At 41.2% G+C, this 16,316-nt stretch overlaps 1 protein-coding gene across 1 annotated transcript in view; it reads right to left on the reverse strand.

Moving 5' to 3' along the window:
* lars2 (leucyl-tRNA synthetase 2, mitochondrial) overlaps window positions 1–16,316 on the reverse strand; it is a 45,036-nt gene that overhangs the window by 11,972 nt on the left and 16,748 nt on the right. Inside the window, exons 7-13 of the mRNA XM_042490700.2 lie at window positions 15,916–16,059; window positions 12,004–12,111; window positions 7,456–7,615; window positions 6,816–6,920; window positions 6,167–6,282; window positions 4,539–4,822; window positions 653–751 (exon numbers count right to left, since the gene is read on the reverse strand). Coding sequence (XP_042346634.2) covers window positions 653–751; window positions 4,539–4,822; window positions 6,167–6,282; window positions 6,816–6,920; window positions 7,456–7,615; window positions 12,004–12,111; window positions 15,916–16,059 — 1,016 coding nt within the window. The remainder of the gene's footprint in view (window positions 1–652; window positions 752–4,538; window positions 4,823–6,166; window positions 6,283–6,815; window positions 6,921–7,455; window positions 7,616–12,003; window positions 12,112–15,915; window positions 16,060–16,316) is intronic.

Below are 16,316 nucleotides of genomic sequence, written 5' to 3' on the forward strand. Positions count from 1 at the left end.
AATAGTGTAATTGCTTTTTCTGTTGTGCCATAATCTGTCCCGCTAAGAAAAGTGATGGGGAGAGCAGTACCCCCTCCTTTTAAAGCAGCTTTACAGCTAGGTCAGGGCACTGGGAAATTAATCTCTTTTGTTGAGCTCAGGGTGTTGCAACCATCCCAGCAGGTGACAGCCATAGCTCCATAATCTCTATTGGCAGGGAATGCAACTTCCAGGCGAGTGTTTGTGTGCATAGGCAGCGTATGCATGTTTGAAATGGGCAAGTAGGAGAGAGTGGGTGATCTTACAGTGAGCATAATTATGTGTTTTGAGTGCAACTTTCACATATAGAACTGGGTGTGTGTTTATGAAGAAAGAGAGAAAAATCAAGTTTCTATTGACGCAGCAGAGATTACATAGAGAGAAAATGTATTTTTTGAGTATCTAAAAACAGACAGATATGCTTATCCACCCACAGCTTTCTCTTCTTTTCATTTTCATTTGAGCGAAGAGAGTGTAAATAAGACCTGTGCAATTTGTGCTAAAAAATCTGTCACAGTGTGAGAAAACAAATGCAAGGGGAGAAGATAAAGAGCTCGCATTTCAGTTGCCTTCGCTGAGTCGAGAATGGTTGAAAAAACAAGAAAGTGAAGTCTCAGGAGGAGGCTGTTCATACCTGTCTGGATTATGAGGGTCTGTGTATCTAAAGTAATACCAGGCGGAGTCCACAAATGTGTCCATGGTGTCCGTCTCCCTCCTCGCCGGTCTTTTACATCTGACAGAGGAGACAGAGAGACAAAGAGAGTTGGCAGAAGCAGCACAAAAATCAATATTAGGCTGACAAATTAGAACGCGAACAAATGAACGATCTCTGTTTGTATGCACATTATGTGATTTGTGTGTGTGTGTGTGCGTGTGTATGTGTGTGTAAAGCTGGCTCCATCTGGCTGTGGGGGTCATGTCCCTGCAGAGAAGCACAGCTGAAGCCAGACTGGCACCAGAGCTCTGTTCCTGCGCCCTGACTAACAGGCTGTGCTAACAGGGAAGGAACTGGCGGGCCGAACACATGATCATGTGTTTGTGTTGGAAATGCCACCCCGTGCCCCTTCTCCATCCAAGCCAAACAGCACTTGGGGTACGTGATGCGAATCTGCCAACTTCACTTTCACAGTGGAGAAGAGGACGTTTGCAAAAGACACAGGAAAAAGAGAGCTTTAAAGCACTTAATGGAACAGCGAAAGTGCCTGCCTTTTACTTTATAATGAGTCTCAACAGAGTTAAAATCAGTGTCCCAGAAAGATAAACAGAAGCAAAGCTCTGAGCTTCACTATGTGCAGCAGAGCAGGTATCATTCCTGAACCTTATGGGATGTCTCTGTTTAGTCGGTCTCTTTCTTGTTTTGTTTTTTTCACTCACACAAACATCCATTTCACAATTTCTTTCTCCCACATGTAATTATTATTAAGGCAATTTAATAAAATAAATACAATAAAATACATTTAAAAATTATAAATAAATGACAACAACAATAATAAAAATAACAATAATCACAATAATACATGGAATAAAAATAAAGGTGTGGGGTTAGCTTATGGCACCTACTGTTTTTCACATTAATCGTTTTGTACTGTTTTCATTACATTTATAAAATGAAAATGAAGGAAACAATCATGACAAATTGTATATATATTATATATAACTAAAAGCCTCAAACAAATGTTCATATACACACAAGCATTCATAACTTGGTTTTATATTTGTTAATCGTCTTATTTTTATTTATTTTTTTGAATCTATCAGGTGTTTGACAAACTTATTAATTCCTTTTAAAATCATTCCATAAATTATCTCCTTTGACTTTTACACATCATATTTTTGCATTTGTTCTAATCTTAAACAACATAAACTTGTGGACAGAACATGATTAACTTATCCATACCTGTCCTAACAGACACATCAACACTTAAAATAAGTAATAAGTTATGTAAGTTAAAGTAGAGAATTATCATGCCACTTAAGTACAATTTCTCTGGAAATGTCAGATAACATTATAAGATTTGGTGTAAAATCAAAGTCAACTTTATAAAAATATATCACACACAAACAAAGACACACACACACACACACACACACACACACACACATCAAGAAGCAAAACCCTTTGACCACCAACCAAACAGGTCTATAATAAGGCAACGATGATAAGGTATGAGCTGAAGGTTGCCTAGCAACAAGACAAAGGTGTAGCAAAGTTAATATTTGGAAACCAGGTGTTAAAACCCAGCAAGGCACATTCCATCACAAAAGAAAATATTAACTTCAAAAAATGGAGAAGCGAGGAGGACGTGAGATTCAATACCTCCTATCTCACACCGGACCGGCCAATCAGAGGCCAGATTGTGGTCATTTGACAGATGGCTGGTAGTGGCCACAGTCAGACGACTGAGGATCAACGCACAGAGGTACTCTCTCTGGAGATGGACCCTCTCTAAGCTGTGAAAGGAGCCGAACAACGACAGCAGGTAACTAAATCTGCGGCAACCTGTAGTGAGTGCGGTGTGAGTGTGAATGAGTGTGTGTGTGTGTGCGCGTGTGCGTGTGTTTGCAGGATGAGCCAAAAAGAGCCAAAAGGCTCTCGAACAGATGAGGCAAGAGAGGCAGCTGCCCACTCCACAAGGCTCTCCTCCCATGGAAAATAGCCCTCCATCTGCTGTGTGTGTTTTCTTGTGTGTGTGTGTGTGTGTGTGTGTGTGCTGAGCTAACTAGGTGGTCCCTCTCTTTACCTGTGAATTCATGGAACAGCACACACACACGCACCACACCTTCCCAGCCAGGCTAAGCCGAGACAGGGGTTCAGTTGGCAGGTCAATTTACAGAGCAGCAGAGGGTCAGAGACGAGACGAGCTCACACAGGAAATAACTTCCTCAAGGACAAATAAAACTCCATTTCTGTCGCCCATCTCTCATCACCCTGCTCGACTGTGTTCCACTCAAACTTTAATTGGACATGGTCGACGAGTGAAGAGAACAAATTTCCACCGACACTTAACAAGTGAGGGGAGATGGGAGGAGAGGAGATAACAGCGTCTTGGCGATTATAGCCATCAATCACCGCTGATGGGAGGAATTATAGTAGCTTTGTGGAAGTGACTGAACACAATCTGATGACTTGTGCCATCTGCGACTGAGTGGGCCATTGTTTTAATCAACATGGTGCCATGACGGTGATTAGTCTTATTCAGGGGGGAATTCCCATGTCAGCGAGGGACATTTTCAAACACGTTCGCTGAGATGACTCGCTGGTGAGTGCACGAGTAATTATGCCTGTGTACAAAAGGTTAATGTGCGTGTGCAGTGTTCGTCCTGTGTGTCTCTCTCGAGGCACAGCTGGCTTATGTAACTTCCATCATCGTCTCATGCTGCTCCTGTCACAGATGCCACTCATTACATAACCCCCGTCAGAGGAAAAGTATTAATCACACAGTTCACGGGCTCTCAATGCTCTGTGTTCTTGTAAAGCTGTCAATCCTCTCAGCCTCATAGTGACAGCGGGCTCATTTAGTCGGTGCTGGTCTCCTGAGGAAATACAGGAAGTACGGAGGAGAGGCTTGACAAGGAAGAGGTTCTGCACATAATTTAATTCTCACTCCACAAACACCATAATGGACAGGATCATTTCCCAAATCGCTTATGTCATGTAGAAAAGAAATAACACAGCCTATGCCCTTTTCTGCATCCTATTTACAACATCAACACTGAATGACAGGAGGCGGAGGAGACTCAGTGACTTACTCGTTTGTTTAAGTTGGTAGTTCCAAAACTTTTGGGGTTATGACCCTTCAAAATAAAGGAATGTCTTCCTATGAACAGTTGTCACAAGTTGCATTTGGCTGTGAGTTATGGCCAGATCAACCAACGAGTGATTTTACCGTTTGACTTCTTTGTGTTACCTGTGGAGATGTTGTTTTCAACGCTATGCAGCAACGTTTTTATATGCATCTTCCTGTGTTGTTTGCACGCAGGCAACATAATACACACTCCGGCCAACAGTTTATTCCACTGATCACCAGGGAGAAGTAACTATATGAATGAACCAATTTAGAAAATGAAAAAGACAATTGCACGTTAGAAAACACGGATATAAGATAATTCAGATTGGAGAAAACATATATTTTTGATTTTGGGGTTGAGTCTTTTGTGTGTCTGGTGTGCATCATGTCTGTACGCATTTTAATATTAGGAGGGAGACATCGCCAACATCACAAGAAAATAGTATATAAAGTTGTTATTACAGAGTAAAAATACATTGATTGGTATTAAATACTATGAGTTTGTGGGAGAAAACGACGGTTTGTTTCAGGTCCTTTGAGAGATATAATTCACAATCATAATAAGCTTCTTCAAAAGTGCCAATGACAAAAAGTAAAAAAAATAAATAAATAAAAAAAAAATCAAACATGGCATTTATATAAGATAATAACAGGGACCTAAAAATGTAATATGCTGACGTTAAGATGAGAGAGCAGATTGCGTGCGCCAATAAAACATCTCAGAGTTCTCACCTGGGACACTTGCAGTTGACCCAATCATGAGCGTCCTCCAGTGGGGACGCACCCTTTCCTGTGAGGGACGGCAGCTTTGGTAATGTAACTGGCAACTCCTCCTCAGGGACAGCAACTGGACCACAAGACCCACAATGCACCACAGGGATGGGTGTGCCCCAGTACCGCTGTCTTGATATCAACCAATCCCTGAGCTTGGAGCTGGTAAGGTGGCCACCGTTCTTCTGCTCTCTGGCCTTCTGGGTAATGGAGTCAAATGCCTGCGCTCTGGTGAGGCCTGAGAACTACAAAGAAAAGAGGATGAAAGACCGCTTAAGTTTTTACTGTCTATAGGAGAGAAGGTGTACAGTGAAAAACCATAGTTAACGGAGTAGCTAAACCCCCAAAACACTTTTTTTTAGCAAAAAAAACAGTGTACATGGGTATTAAGCAGGGTAGTTGATGTATTCAGGTCCAAATCTTGACATTTTAGTACGAAGTATTTGAATTTTCATATTAAAACTACCCTCTACTGGTTTAAACTAGGGATGCACGTCATCAGTATCGGCAGATATTGGCTTTGAAATGAAATATCAGAATTGGCCAACATGCTGATTTCTGCTGATATATATATATTATTGACAAAGTCAACATGTACAAAACATCAAATATTTTTCTTATTTCGCAAAATGACTGTATATTACGTACACACTAAACACTACAAAAGAGACTTGATGATCACTAAAATGAGGTGGGGAAAAACGTGGATATGTTGATAACGGTATCGGTTATCAGAGGGATCAGAGTTATTACACATCAGCATATCAGATATCAGCAATAAAATCCAATATCGTGCATCCCTAACCCAGCTACTAAAAAACGTAATTTGCTATTGGCTGATCTGATGGCAGGTGACATATATGGTGTCCCTGACTGTGTAGTCAACCCTCTGTTAATGTAGTGTTACTTAAGATTCTACTGTAACATCACCCACTAGTTTGTGGACTCCCATTTTGACACCTTGAGTTCTGCATTTCGGCCATTGCCATCCTGAGTTTTTTTTTTTGGCCAGAAGTGACCAAATCTGGACGAGAAGGTTGAGCTGTGGTGGAGCGAGGGGTGGATCTGACTGAGAAGCGGAGGACACTATAGGCAGACAGCCTGTCACTCAGCAGCCTGAACTTACTCATGTTTAACTTTAGGTCTTAATAAAATGTAAACAGGTGACTTGTAAAAAAAATCCCCCTTGTACAACTGTCATGAATGTTGAAATTTGCTATAGAGACCAAAACCGTTTTTTGTTTCCGGCTGTAAACATGCTTATTTTTGCTGTAAAGTTATACATTTTAACATGGTGGATCTATGGGCAATGATTGGCTTCCAGAACCCTTGTTAAGTGGCTGTTTAAATATGTGTTTTTGGCACTTTGTTGTTGGCTTCATTTTCAGCCCCTGAAGTTGCCGCTTGGTAGTGGATTTATTTTAATTTAAAAAAGCATGTTTTTCTTTTTATGAAGTGCTGGGTGGAGGCACTCCACCACTCTGCCACTGTTTATCTGCCAAATAAAAGTGCTATGTGGACGCACGCCCTTAGTCTTTCATAATCATGAGTCATTTATCAATGTTGTACTCATCATCAACGGAGCGGACCTCATCTGAGTTGATCAGAGTTTGTGTCCCGTCTTCATCACTTTTCAGCACTGTGGTCCACTTCAGGTTCAGAGCTGTGGCCACAGACAGATCGGCCTCACTGCAGTCAGGGATACCTGTCACACACACAGGAGTAGCATCAACATATAACACAGTAAAAAAAATAAATAAAATAAAACATGGACACACAAATAAGCACACATAAGTGATCTCTTGAGAGAAAAAAAAAACCCTGAGGTTGTTATGTGACTAATCATTAACAATCTCTTGGGATCCACCTCCACTCTCCGTGAGACAAACACCCACTGGTTTCACATCATTACAGCATCAACAATACTACATGGCAAAGACATAAAGAAAAAGGATCCATTTTTAAAATGCATAAAGTGTAACGGCAGCACTTTTTGCAAAATGAAATCCACTACAGCTGAAAACATTATTTATATCTCCTTGTTTATCGTTGGTACAAATTTAATGCGGGGAAAATCAAAAAGGGGTAATGATTATTCATCTCATCAATGGACCTCATGAAGAGGAGTCTACTCAGCCTCTCAGCTCAGAGATGAAAGTAAATGGTTTCCTTACTTACCAGCTACGATTTCTAGGTGATAGTAAAACCCACCCACACACATGCATACCAATAACTCACCAATCACAGTATCCAGATAGCCGTCAAATGTCTCCTTGTGTGAGATAACCAGAGGAACCTCGTGGCCGGTGAACAGGTTGAGAGCGGTGACCTCTGTCAGGGAGTCTGGAGAGCAGAGGGCAGGAGGTGTGAGAGAGGCAGCGCTGCTTCCCCTGGTAGCTCATTATCAAAAATCACTCACCACCGAGACAGAGAAAACCTCGAGGGAATCCCAATTAACAAACACTCACTCCGCTGCAGCGACTAAATCCATACCTTGACAGTTAAATAAACATATCTGCATGTGCAAATCTTTAATGAAATACCAAACATGTAGTACCGTCTTTATGTGAGGATTGATTTTCCACTATTGCACTGCTTTTGTTAATTAGGCACCACTCAATAAGGAAAACACATGAGATGTTAAGGATCACAACCTTTGCAAAGAACCTTTCAAGCACTGACAGCGTGTAGGTGTAGAGGAGTGAGCCGTCTCATCGCTGAAAATGTAATGAACGCAGCTGCTGACAAGGAAAAATCTAAATGTGTGCCTTTTCTAAAAGAAAAACAAAAAAACACTTTTCCTCCACTTCAAAAGCAGGAAATCACACACCTTAACAGACCAAAACACAGAGTGATGGATCAGTGTGGAGAGGCTCACCTCTGCCTGGCTGAAAGGCTTTCTTCAGGGCCGAGCGGACTGAGCTGCTCCCGTGCAGCAGTCTGTGGGAGGGCAGGATGGCCAGGTAAGCCGCTCCGAACACCGTCTCTGGGGAGGAGCTGTAAGCTGACAGGGTTTCCCCCGTGTCCTCCCCGTTCACCTGAGAGATAAGAGGAGAAGCATGTGGGAACCTCTCAGCCGCCAAGTTAATGAGGAGGACCTGCAGGCTCCTCAGGCCACCACACAAGTGCTTTATTCTAAAATATAATGTCTACAATGTGCGATAAACACTGTCATTCTAACATATTATTTTAAATATTTTTTTATTTTTATTCTATTTTACTTCCAGCTGTTCTTGCTGTCACTGATTGACTTGCTTAAATTCTAATTGCTTTAGGTTGTTCTTAAGATTTTATTGTTTTACAAATTTGGCTTTTTTTGTTGTTGTTACTTTTTTTAATGCCATTTTTATCTAAGTTTCTTTTTGATGTCCTTAGTGCCTATTATCTTTAGTTAATTTTTTTCACTTGGCTTTATTGTAACTGACGTCTCTACCTCTCCTTCTGACCAACACTAAAGGTTGAATGGAAGAATTACAAAATTCTATTACAGTTTTATGTACAGAAGCATCTGTAGTTACATAACGCTGATTAATGCATTTTAGTGTTGAAACAATCCAATCAGCAATTATTTATTGGACTGGGAAGTGACATTTTTAATAGCTTATTAAGTTTTACATAGGTTTAATGAAGCAGACGGCTGGTAAGAAGTTATATTTAACAAAATCACAGTTTAAACTTATCCTGTGAAATATCTTAACATCTATGAGACCAAATTTTGCACAGCAGTTCATGATTCCTAGATGTTCATCCTGCTGAATTTAGTGATCCCCAATCCCCACACCAACTCTTCCTCTAGCACCACCATGAGGTTCACACTTGTGGTTTTGAGTGACGTTTTACACACAGTCATGCTCCCTCAGGATGAATTCTGATAACTTTGGTGATCCCATAACTTTTTCTTAATTTATACTGTTGATTAAACACTGATATATGACTAAATACTGGAAGGTCCCATATTATGCTTTTTGAAGTTCATACTTTTTTTGAGTTACTACCTGAACATGCTTAAATGATTTCATGTAAAAAAAAAACCCACTATTTTTCTCACACTGTCTGCCTGAATGTAGCTGTATTCACCGTCTTGTCTGAAACACTCAGTTTTAGTGCCTGTCTCTTTAACCCCTCCTCTGGTAAAGCCCAGTCTGCTCTGATTGGACAGGGTAACTGGGTCTTCCACATCTGCGTCTCTGCGCTGTTACTGCAGCAGAGGAGCGAGTGTAACAGCGCTGTAGCGGCACTTTCTACATTTATATATTGTGATTGAGATATCACAACTTAGAGGAAGTTCTGACGGCTCGTTGATGGGCAAAGTTTCTGATTACAACTTGTGAGAATTAATTCAATATTGTGAGCTTTCATGCTTTCACAATATTAGTACAGCAAAAGACATGGAAATCTGACCTTTTACAAAATGAGACCTTTAACATAACGACATCCCCCTCAGCTTCAGCTGTGGTTTGTGTTTAGTGCTAATAAGGAAATGTTCACATGTGAGAACAGTAAACTCAGATGGCGTACATGGTAAAAAGTACACCTGCTAAACATCAAACATCATCATGTTCACATCATGACTGTGAGCATATAATAAATATCTTAAAGCACCTGTACCACTCCCACATGTGTGACAGCACTTTTCAGTCATTGCAATTTACTTTCTTTTTTTCTGTGTTTCATGTGTGTTCTTATTGTGTTTGCCTTAGCAATGAAGGACAGCAATTTGGTGCCTCTGTATACATAATTAGAATGTATTACATAATTAGAAAATGACAATAAATTCTACCTTGAACCATGAACCTACAGCCACACAGAGCTGCTAGCATGGCTGTCAATTGTCTGGTGCTCATACCATCTGGTACCTCGTATGAAGGGTGTTTCTCATCAAAGGCTTGTTTATGAAATAAATGCCAAACAAATAAATTGATAAAATTTTCATTTAGAGCTTAAATTCAATAATCTTGGGCTTGTGATATGTATATGCGACATGTGCTGAACGAAGCTTTTTGATACATAAGGAGTCTGCAATGTCTTTAATCCTATAATTATTTATAGATGACATTCATTCTAAGAGGATCTGGGTTAATTAGTGTATGTCATGTTGTAGAAGAGATACCAACACATACAGTGCCTTGCGAAAGTATTCGGCCCCCTTGAACCTTTCAACCTTTCACCACATTTCAGGCTTCAAACATAAAGAAATAAAATTTTAATTTTTTGTCAAGAATCAACAACAAGTGGGACACAATCGTGAAGTGGAACGAAATTTATTGGATAATTTAAACTTTTTTAACAAATAAAAAACTGAAAAGTGGGCGTGCAATATTATTCGCCCCTTTACTTTCAATGCAGCAAACTCACTCCAGAAGTTCAGTGAGGATCTCTGAATGATCCAATGTTGTCCTAAATGACTGATGATGATAAATAGAATCCACCTGTGTGTAATCAAGTCTCCGTATAAATGCACCTGCTCTGTGATAGTCTCAGGGTTCTGTTTAAAGCGCAGAGAGCATCATGAAGACCAAGGAACACACCAGGCAGGTCCGAGATACTGTTGTGGAGGAGTTTAAAGCAGTTTGGATACAAAAGATTTCCCAAGCTTTAAACATCTCAAGGAGCACTGTGCAAGCAATCATATTGAAATGGAAGGAGTATCAGACCACTGCAAATCTACCAAGACCCGGCCGTCCCTCCAAACTTTCATCTCAAACAAGGAGAAAACTGATCAGAGATGCAGCCAAGAGGCCCATGATCACTCTGGATGAACTGCAGAGATCTACAGCTGAGGTAGGAGAGTCTGTCCATAGGACAACAATCAGTCGTACACTGCACAAATCTGGCCTTTATGGAAGAGTGGCAAGAAGAAAGCCATTTCTCAAAGATATCCATAAAAAGTCTCGTTTAAAGTTTGCCACAAGCCACCTGGGAGACACACCAAACATGTGGAAGAAGGTGCTCTGGTCAGATGAAACCAAAATCGAATTTTTGGCCACAATGCAAGCGATATGTTTGGCGTAAAAAGCAATACAGCTCATCACCCTGAACACACCATCCCCACTGTCAAACATGGTGGTGGCAGCATCATGGTTTGGGCCTGCTTTTCTTCAGCAGGGACAGGGAAGATGGTTAAAATTGACGGGAAGATGGATGGAGCCAAATACAGGACCATTCTGGAAGAAAACCTGTTGGAGTCTGCACAAGACCTGAGACTGGGACGGAGATTTATCTTCCAACAGGACAATGATCCAAAACATAAAGCCAAATCTACAATGGAATGGTTCACAAATAAACGTATCCAGGTGTTAGAATGGCCAAGTCAAAGTCCAGACCTGAATCCAATCGAGAATCTGTGGAAAGAGCTGAAGACTGCTGTTCTGGCGCTCTCCATCCAACCTCACTGAGCTCGAGCTGTTTTGCAAGGAAGAATGGGCAAGAATTTCAGTCTCTCGATGTGCAAAACTGATAGAAACATACCCCAAGCGACTTGCAGCTGTAATTGGAGCAAAAGGTGGCGCTACAAAGTATTAACATAAGGGGCCAAATAATATTGCCCCACTTTTCAGTTTTTATTTGTTAAAAAGTTTAAATTACTCAATAAATTTCATTCCACTTCACGATTGTGTCCCACTTGTTGTTGTTTCTTGACAAAAAATTTAAATTTGATATCTTTATGTTTGAAGCCTGAAATGTGGCGAAAGGTTGCAAGGTTCAAGGGGGCCGAATACTTTCGCAAGGCACTGTATCTCCTGCCCCCTGGGGAGATCATTCAGTGAAGAGTTCCTCTGACAATGTATGATGATGTAATATTAGACAAGCAGCCATCCAATTTCCTTAACGGCCCTTGGTCCGCACTTTAATTATGCATTCTGCCAGAAAACCCCCCTCACATTCACATAAAGACCAAAAAAACCCAAAAGCACCCTGACATTCTGTAATGCTCTTTTCTCTAGAAATATGAAGACTTTTTAAATTAAGAGACCGACTTGAGTAACCATTTTTCTGTTTCTCTTTCAAGGAGAACAGTTTAATAAGGGTGCTCAGAGGGCTCTCAGTGGGCTTTTTGCGACCACTCAGGTTGAAACGACAGACGTGCAAAGAACTGTAAATACTACTCTTAGAAAACTCAATAGAAACAAATCTGCGACATCATCTGTTTGTGTAAATTGCCGCTTGCAGATGGCTGCACCCGCTGAACACGGGCAACAAGATTTTTATGTTTTGGTGCATGATTTTTAATAGAAATACTTAAATTAAACAGAGGAATCTAAATTTAAAGCAAGCAATCAGTGCTTGGGGAGAAAGAGATGAAAAATGGAACCCAGGAACGGAGAGCAACAGGGAAACACTGGGTGGAAAAAGGTTGAGAGATTGAAAGCAAGCGAGAATGATGAATGAATAAAAAGTGAGAAGGGGGAAGGGAGCTGAGATTCACCTTGAGTTTGAAATCGAAGTAACAGCCAGTGCAGTCTCCAATCCAGTTTGCCTGCATGGCTTTGACACCGTACCACTCCGGGAGGTCCGCCAGGGCATCCAGGAGCGGCTGGAGGAGGAGACAGAAACAAAGACACAAGTTTACCATTTGTACAAGTTTAAAATAGCTCATTTTCCACTTCACAGTGGAATAGAGATCATTTTTGAAGAGGGGGGCAACAAGCTCCTCATAAGTTTGTGGCTGTCTAGGATAATGCAATTGACTCGGTGTGGCCTCTTTTCAAAGCCTAGCCAATTTATTTTGACAAAGCAGCAGAGCCAACCAGGTCACATTATGCAGACAAAGAGGGATTTTCAAAAATCCTGACCTCCACTCGCCCTACTTTCTTTGATATCACAGCAATCGTCTATGAAGTGCATACGTACACACACACACACACACACATACACACACACACGCACACAACAACAGTTATTCTGCATGATTAAAGGAAGCTATGCATATCAACGAGGCTCAGGCCAAAAAGCCACAGCTGGGCCGAGGCCAGAGATGTTCGAACTCCCCATTTCCTTTTCAGTCTGTCACAATCTATTACCCACAATCCCCCTCACTGTGCCGCTCAGCATGCAGTACCTCATCACAGCCGTATCAATACAAACATAAACATTGGCTATAGTCATCACCAGCTCGGCTGCAGAGTGTGTCAGCTATGGATTTGCTCCAGAGTGGGAGAAAAAGACAGAGACATAAATCCTGGCGAATCTGTGTCAGCATGACAGAGAGACTCCTGGAGAAGACGCAGCAAAACAAAGATGTTACCGGCAATGAGGAAAAAATACAGGAAAAGCAATGACGGGCAACTAATGAAAGGCAGTGGCAGGAAATGTTTTCATTTCCTGGATTAGAAAATATAGTTTGGCCAGATGCAGAGTAACTGAAAGATGTACAGCAAGGACGGGAGTCTCCATGGAAACTAAGACAAGCTTGAAATAAAAAGCATGGTATAGCAATAATCAGGGTTGTGTGTGTGAGACAAACACATTAAGTACACGTCTGACTAAAATATTACACAATACAAATGGCCCAAGTCACAAATTGTTTGTGGTTAATGTACCTAAATGACACAAAACACCTCTGCTCATATTATAGCCATACACTGAGCTCTCGGTTTGTGAATCATTTAGATGTCAGCGCGATGTAATAGGCAGGCGGCATGTGTGCATGAGTGCAACAAGTGTGATTATGCATGAAATTGAAAACTGTGCTCCCGACACGTGATCATTTAGCATCCTGCACACTCCACTTCCAAAAAAAAAAAAAAAATCTATCTCAGTAATAACATGCAGTCATCTGTGTCCTGTAACAAACAATATGTTTCCGATTTATGAGGAAACTCCTTCAGTACGACGTGGAGCAACCTGACCGCTAAACTGATGACTGCTGAGTAAATATTGTCTGAAGTTAATGTTGTCTAACATACTTGAACACGTGTACAGGCGAGCGGAGAGACGCACACGCGGGAAATCACAGTCCAATTACAGCACTTTTTATTTGGCATGCTGCGCTTTCTCACAGGCCTCCTTTCGCTCCATCTGTCTTTCTCACTTCTTTTTCCTCGACACCTTCCTCTTCCTTCCTTCCCACTTCTCTCTGAGAAAATTAGAAATGCAGGAACACATTGTCGCAGTAGGCCGCTTCCACCTCCTCTCACACCTCTGACATGGACAAGCATGGGCGACTTCATCGCCGCGGCCAAAACTGGGTGACACCTGACTCTGGACAAATTGATGTTTTACTAAAAATGACTGGCAAGGGAATTAACAAAACCCCTCAAAGGACTATAAAGTGTTTTTACATGTTTTAACACATTTATAAGAAATCAAACGTATTTTCCATTATTGCTGACCTATTTTCAAATCATAGAGGTGCTTGGATTGATTTCACACCTTCCAGGCAAACTTTGTTTTCTATTTTATTTTAGTAAGGTATGAAAATACACTTATATAAACTTGCTTATGCTATACCTTGCTCTGTCTTTTCTCCTCATAGCATCAGCTTGACTCACTATTTTGCATGTAACAAGTAAAGCTGAAACAATCTGGATAAATCCATTTGTTGACTGACAAATAATCTGCAACTACTTTGATATTTAAGTCATGTTTTGAAGAACATTTCTCCAAGCAGAAACGTCAATCCTTCCCTGGTTTTAGCTTCAAAAGTGTTAGAACTGGGGCGATGTGAGACTACTCCCTGAGATCTTGTATTGCTCTCACATCGCCCCAGTTCTGATGTCACGTCATTGGCTACCCATCAAATTTAGGATTCAACTCAAGATCCTCCTCCTCACGTATAAGGCTTTTAATAATCTTGCCCCAGTGTTTCGTATTTCCCTAATACTAATGCCATATGTCCCTGCTAGGCCCCTCAGGTCCTCTGAACAGGGTCTGCTAGTTGTAACTCACTCAAGACTGAAAACACTCCGGGACTGTGTGTTTGCTGTCGTGGGTCTCATAGCTCAAGATCTAAGTGTTTTAATTTTTTTAAAGTGTTTTTGTGCATGAATCATTCACTCTAGTTTGAGCTGTGAAGCTACTTTTCTTGGTGCCATTTTCTCCTTTTGTGATGTTATTGTTGTACCATTGCGTTGTTCTTTTAATGGCTTTCCTTTTGTGCAGCGCTTTGTAACACAGATTTAGAAAGATGTATAAATTAAATTTCACTTACTTTTATTATATACTTTTGGGTTGATATCATTGTAAGCTGTATAACTTTAGGTTTAAGACTGTAGGTCATACAAAACAAAACATGTGAAGATGTCAATTTGGGCTATAGAAAACTGCAATAATTGTGATAAGTTGTGATCATTTTTTTAATTTCTGGAAGTTCATAGAACAAACCGATTGAAAAAAATTATTGATAGAATAATTAATGATTAAAATAATCTGTCAATCTGCCAGTAGCTCAGTTGGTAGAGCAGGCACCCCATCTACAGAGGCTGTATCCTTGCCAAAGCGGCCACGGGTTCGATTCTGGCCTCGGCCCTTTGCTGCATGTCACCCCCCCCAAGAAATAAAACATTCAACATTTTTTTTAAAAAAAGGAGATACTCAAGTTTAAATATTCATTGTCAAAGGTCTGAAACATGATGAAACCCATCAATGCTGGTGTTAAAACTAACATTTTTTAAACCAAATTTATTTAAAAAATCTGCATATTAGGCGTTAAAAATGGCTCAACGTGGCATCTACTTTTTTATACCAGTTGCTGGGATAAATGCTGGTTCCCTTTACTCAGCTCCTACCTCACACATCCACGCTCCCCCTCATCTTCTTCTCACACTCCCTCTTAGCGCACTGTAGATTTTTTTAGGCGTTTTTCAAAATTAAGCTGTGGGTGGAGTTAGGCTTACACCTAGGAGTCAAGTTACACTTTAAGCACTTTCTACATCCACATAAAAAAAGCATCTCTCCCCTTGAGGACCACTCTGTGCATTGAATGTGTTAGCACATGTATACCTACGTGCCAAACATGCATGTTTGACATGTGCAATGCACGAACCTTATTTCCTGTGGATGACTCATATCACAGATCCACAGGGGGGTAATTTTGCCCTGCAACAGGCCTGTGCTGTGCAGAAAAGGTGGAGGCTTCTCATCAGCTGGCCAGGCCTCCTGTTGGCATTACCCGCACTCGCTCTCTACTTGGTCGGGAGACGCTACAAATGACGGCATCCAGGGGTCTGATTGCAAACCAAGAGAGGCAGGGCTGCAGCTGCTGCTACAAAAGTGTCAGCCATGATTGTTATCAGAAGGGTCCGCTGCTCATTTTGTCCCATGTGAAGCTGCTGGCCAGCCATTCAGACGCCACTTGTCATGTTCACACACAGAGCTCTCTCACACACAAAAGCCATACCTTGCCATAGTTTGTAGTCTTGATGAACCATTGTGTGAGCAGCTTCTGCTCCACCAGGGCGCCAGATCTCCAGGAGCGACCATTTTCATCCACCTGCTCATCAGCCAGCACTGTCTGATCAACAGGGTCCCAGTTCACAACAGCCTGGATAACACACAAACACACATGAACACACACACACACACACACACACACACACACACACACACACACACACACACACATGAACACACACACACACACACACACACACACACACACACACACACACACACACACAGATAAAATGAAAAAGCAGAGCTTAAGAAGCAGCTCGGATTTAATAGACAGACTAAAGGCTTATTTCAAGGTCGTCCCATTTCATTAAACACAATCAAAAGGCCACCAAGCTCTCCTCTTTT

The sequence above is a fragment of the Plectropomus leopardus genome, chromosome 11 (genome assembly GCF_026936395.1).
Source record: "Plectropomus leopardus strain MGB_pleo_1.0 chromosome 11, ASM2693639v1, whole genome shotgun sequence".
NCBI lineage: Eukaryota > Metazoa > Chordata > Actinopteri > Perciformes > Serranidae > Plectropomus > Plectropomus leopardus.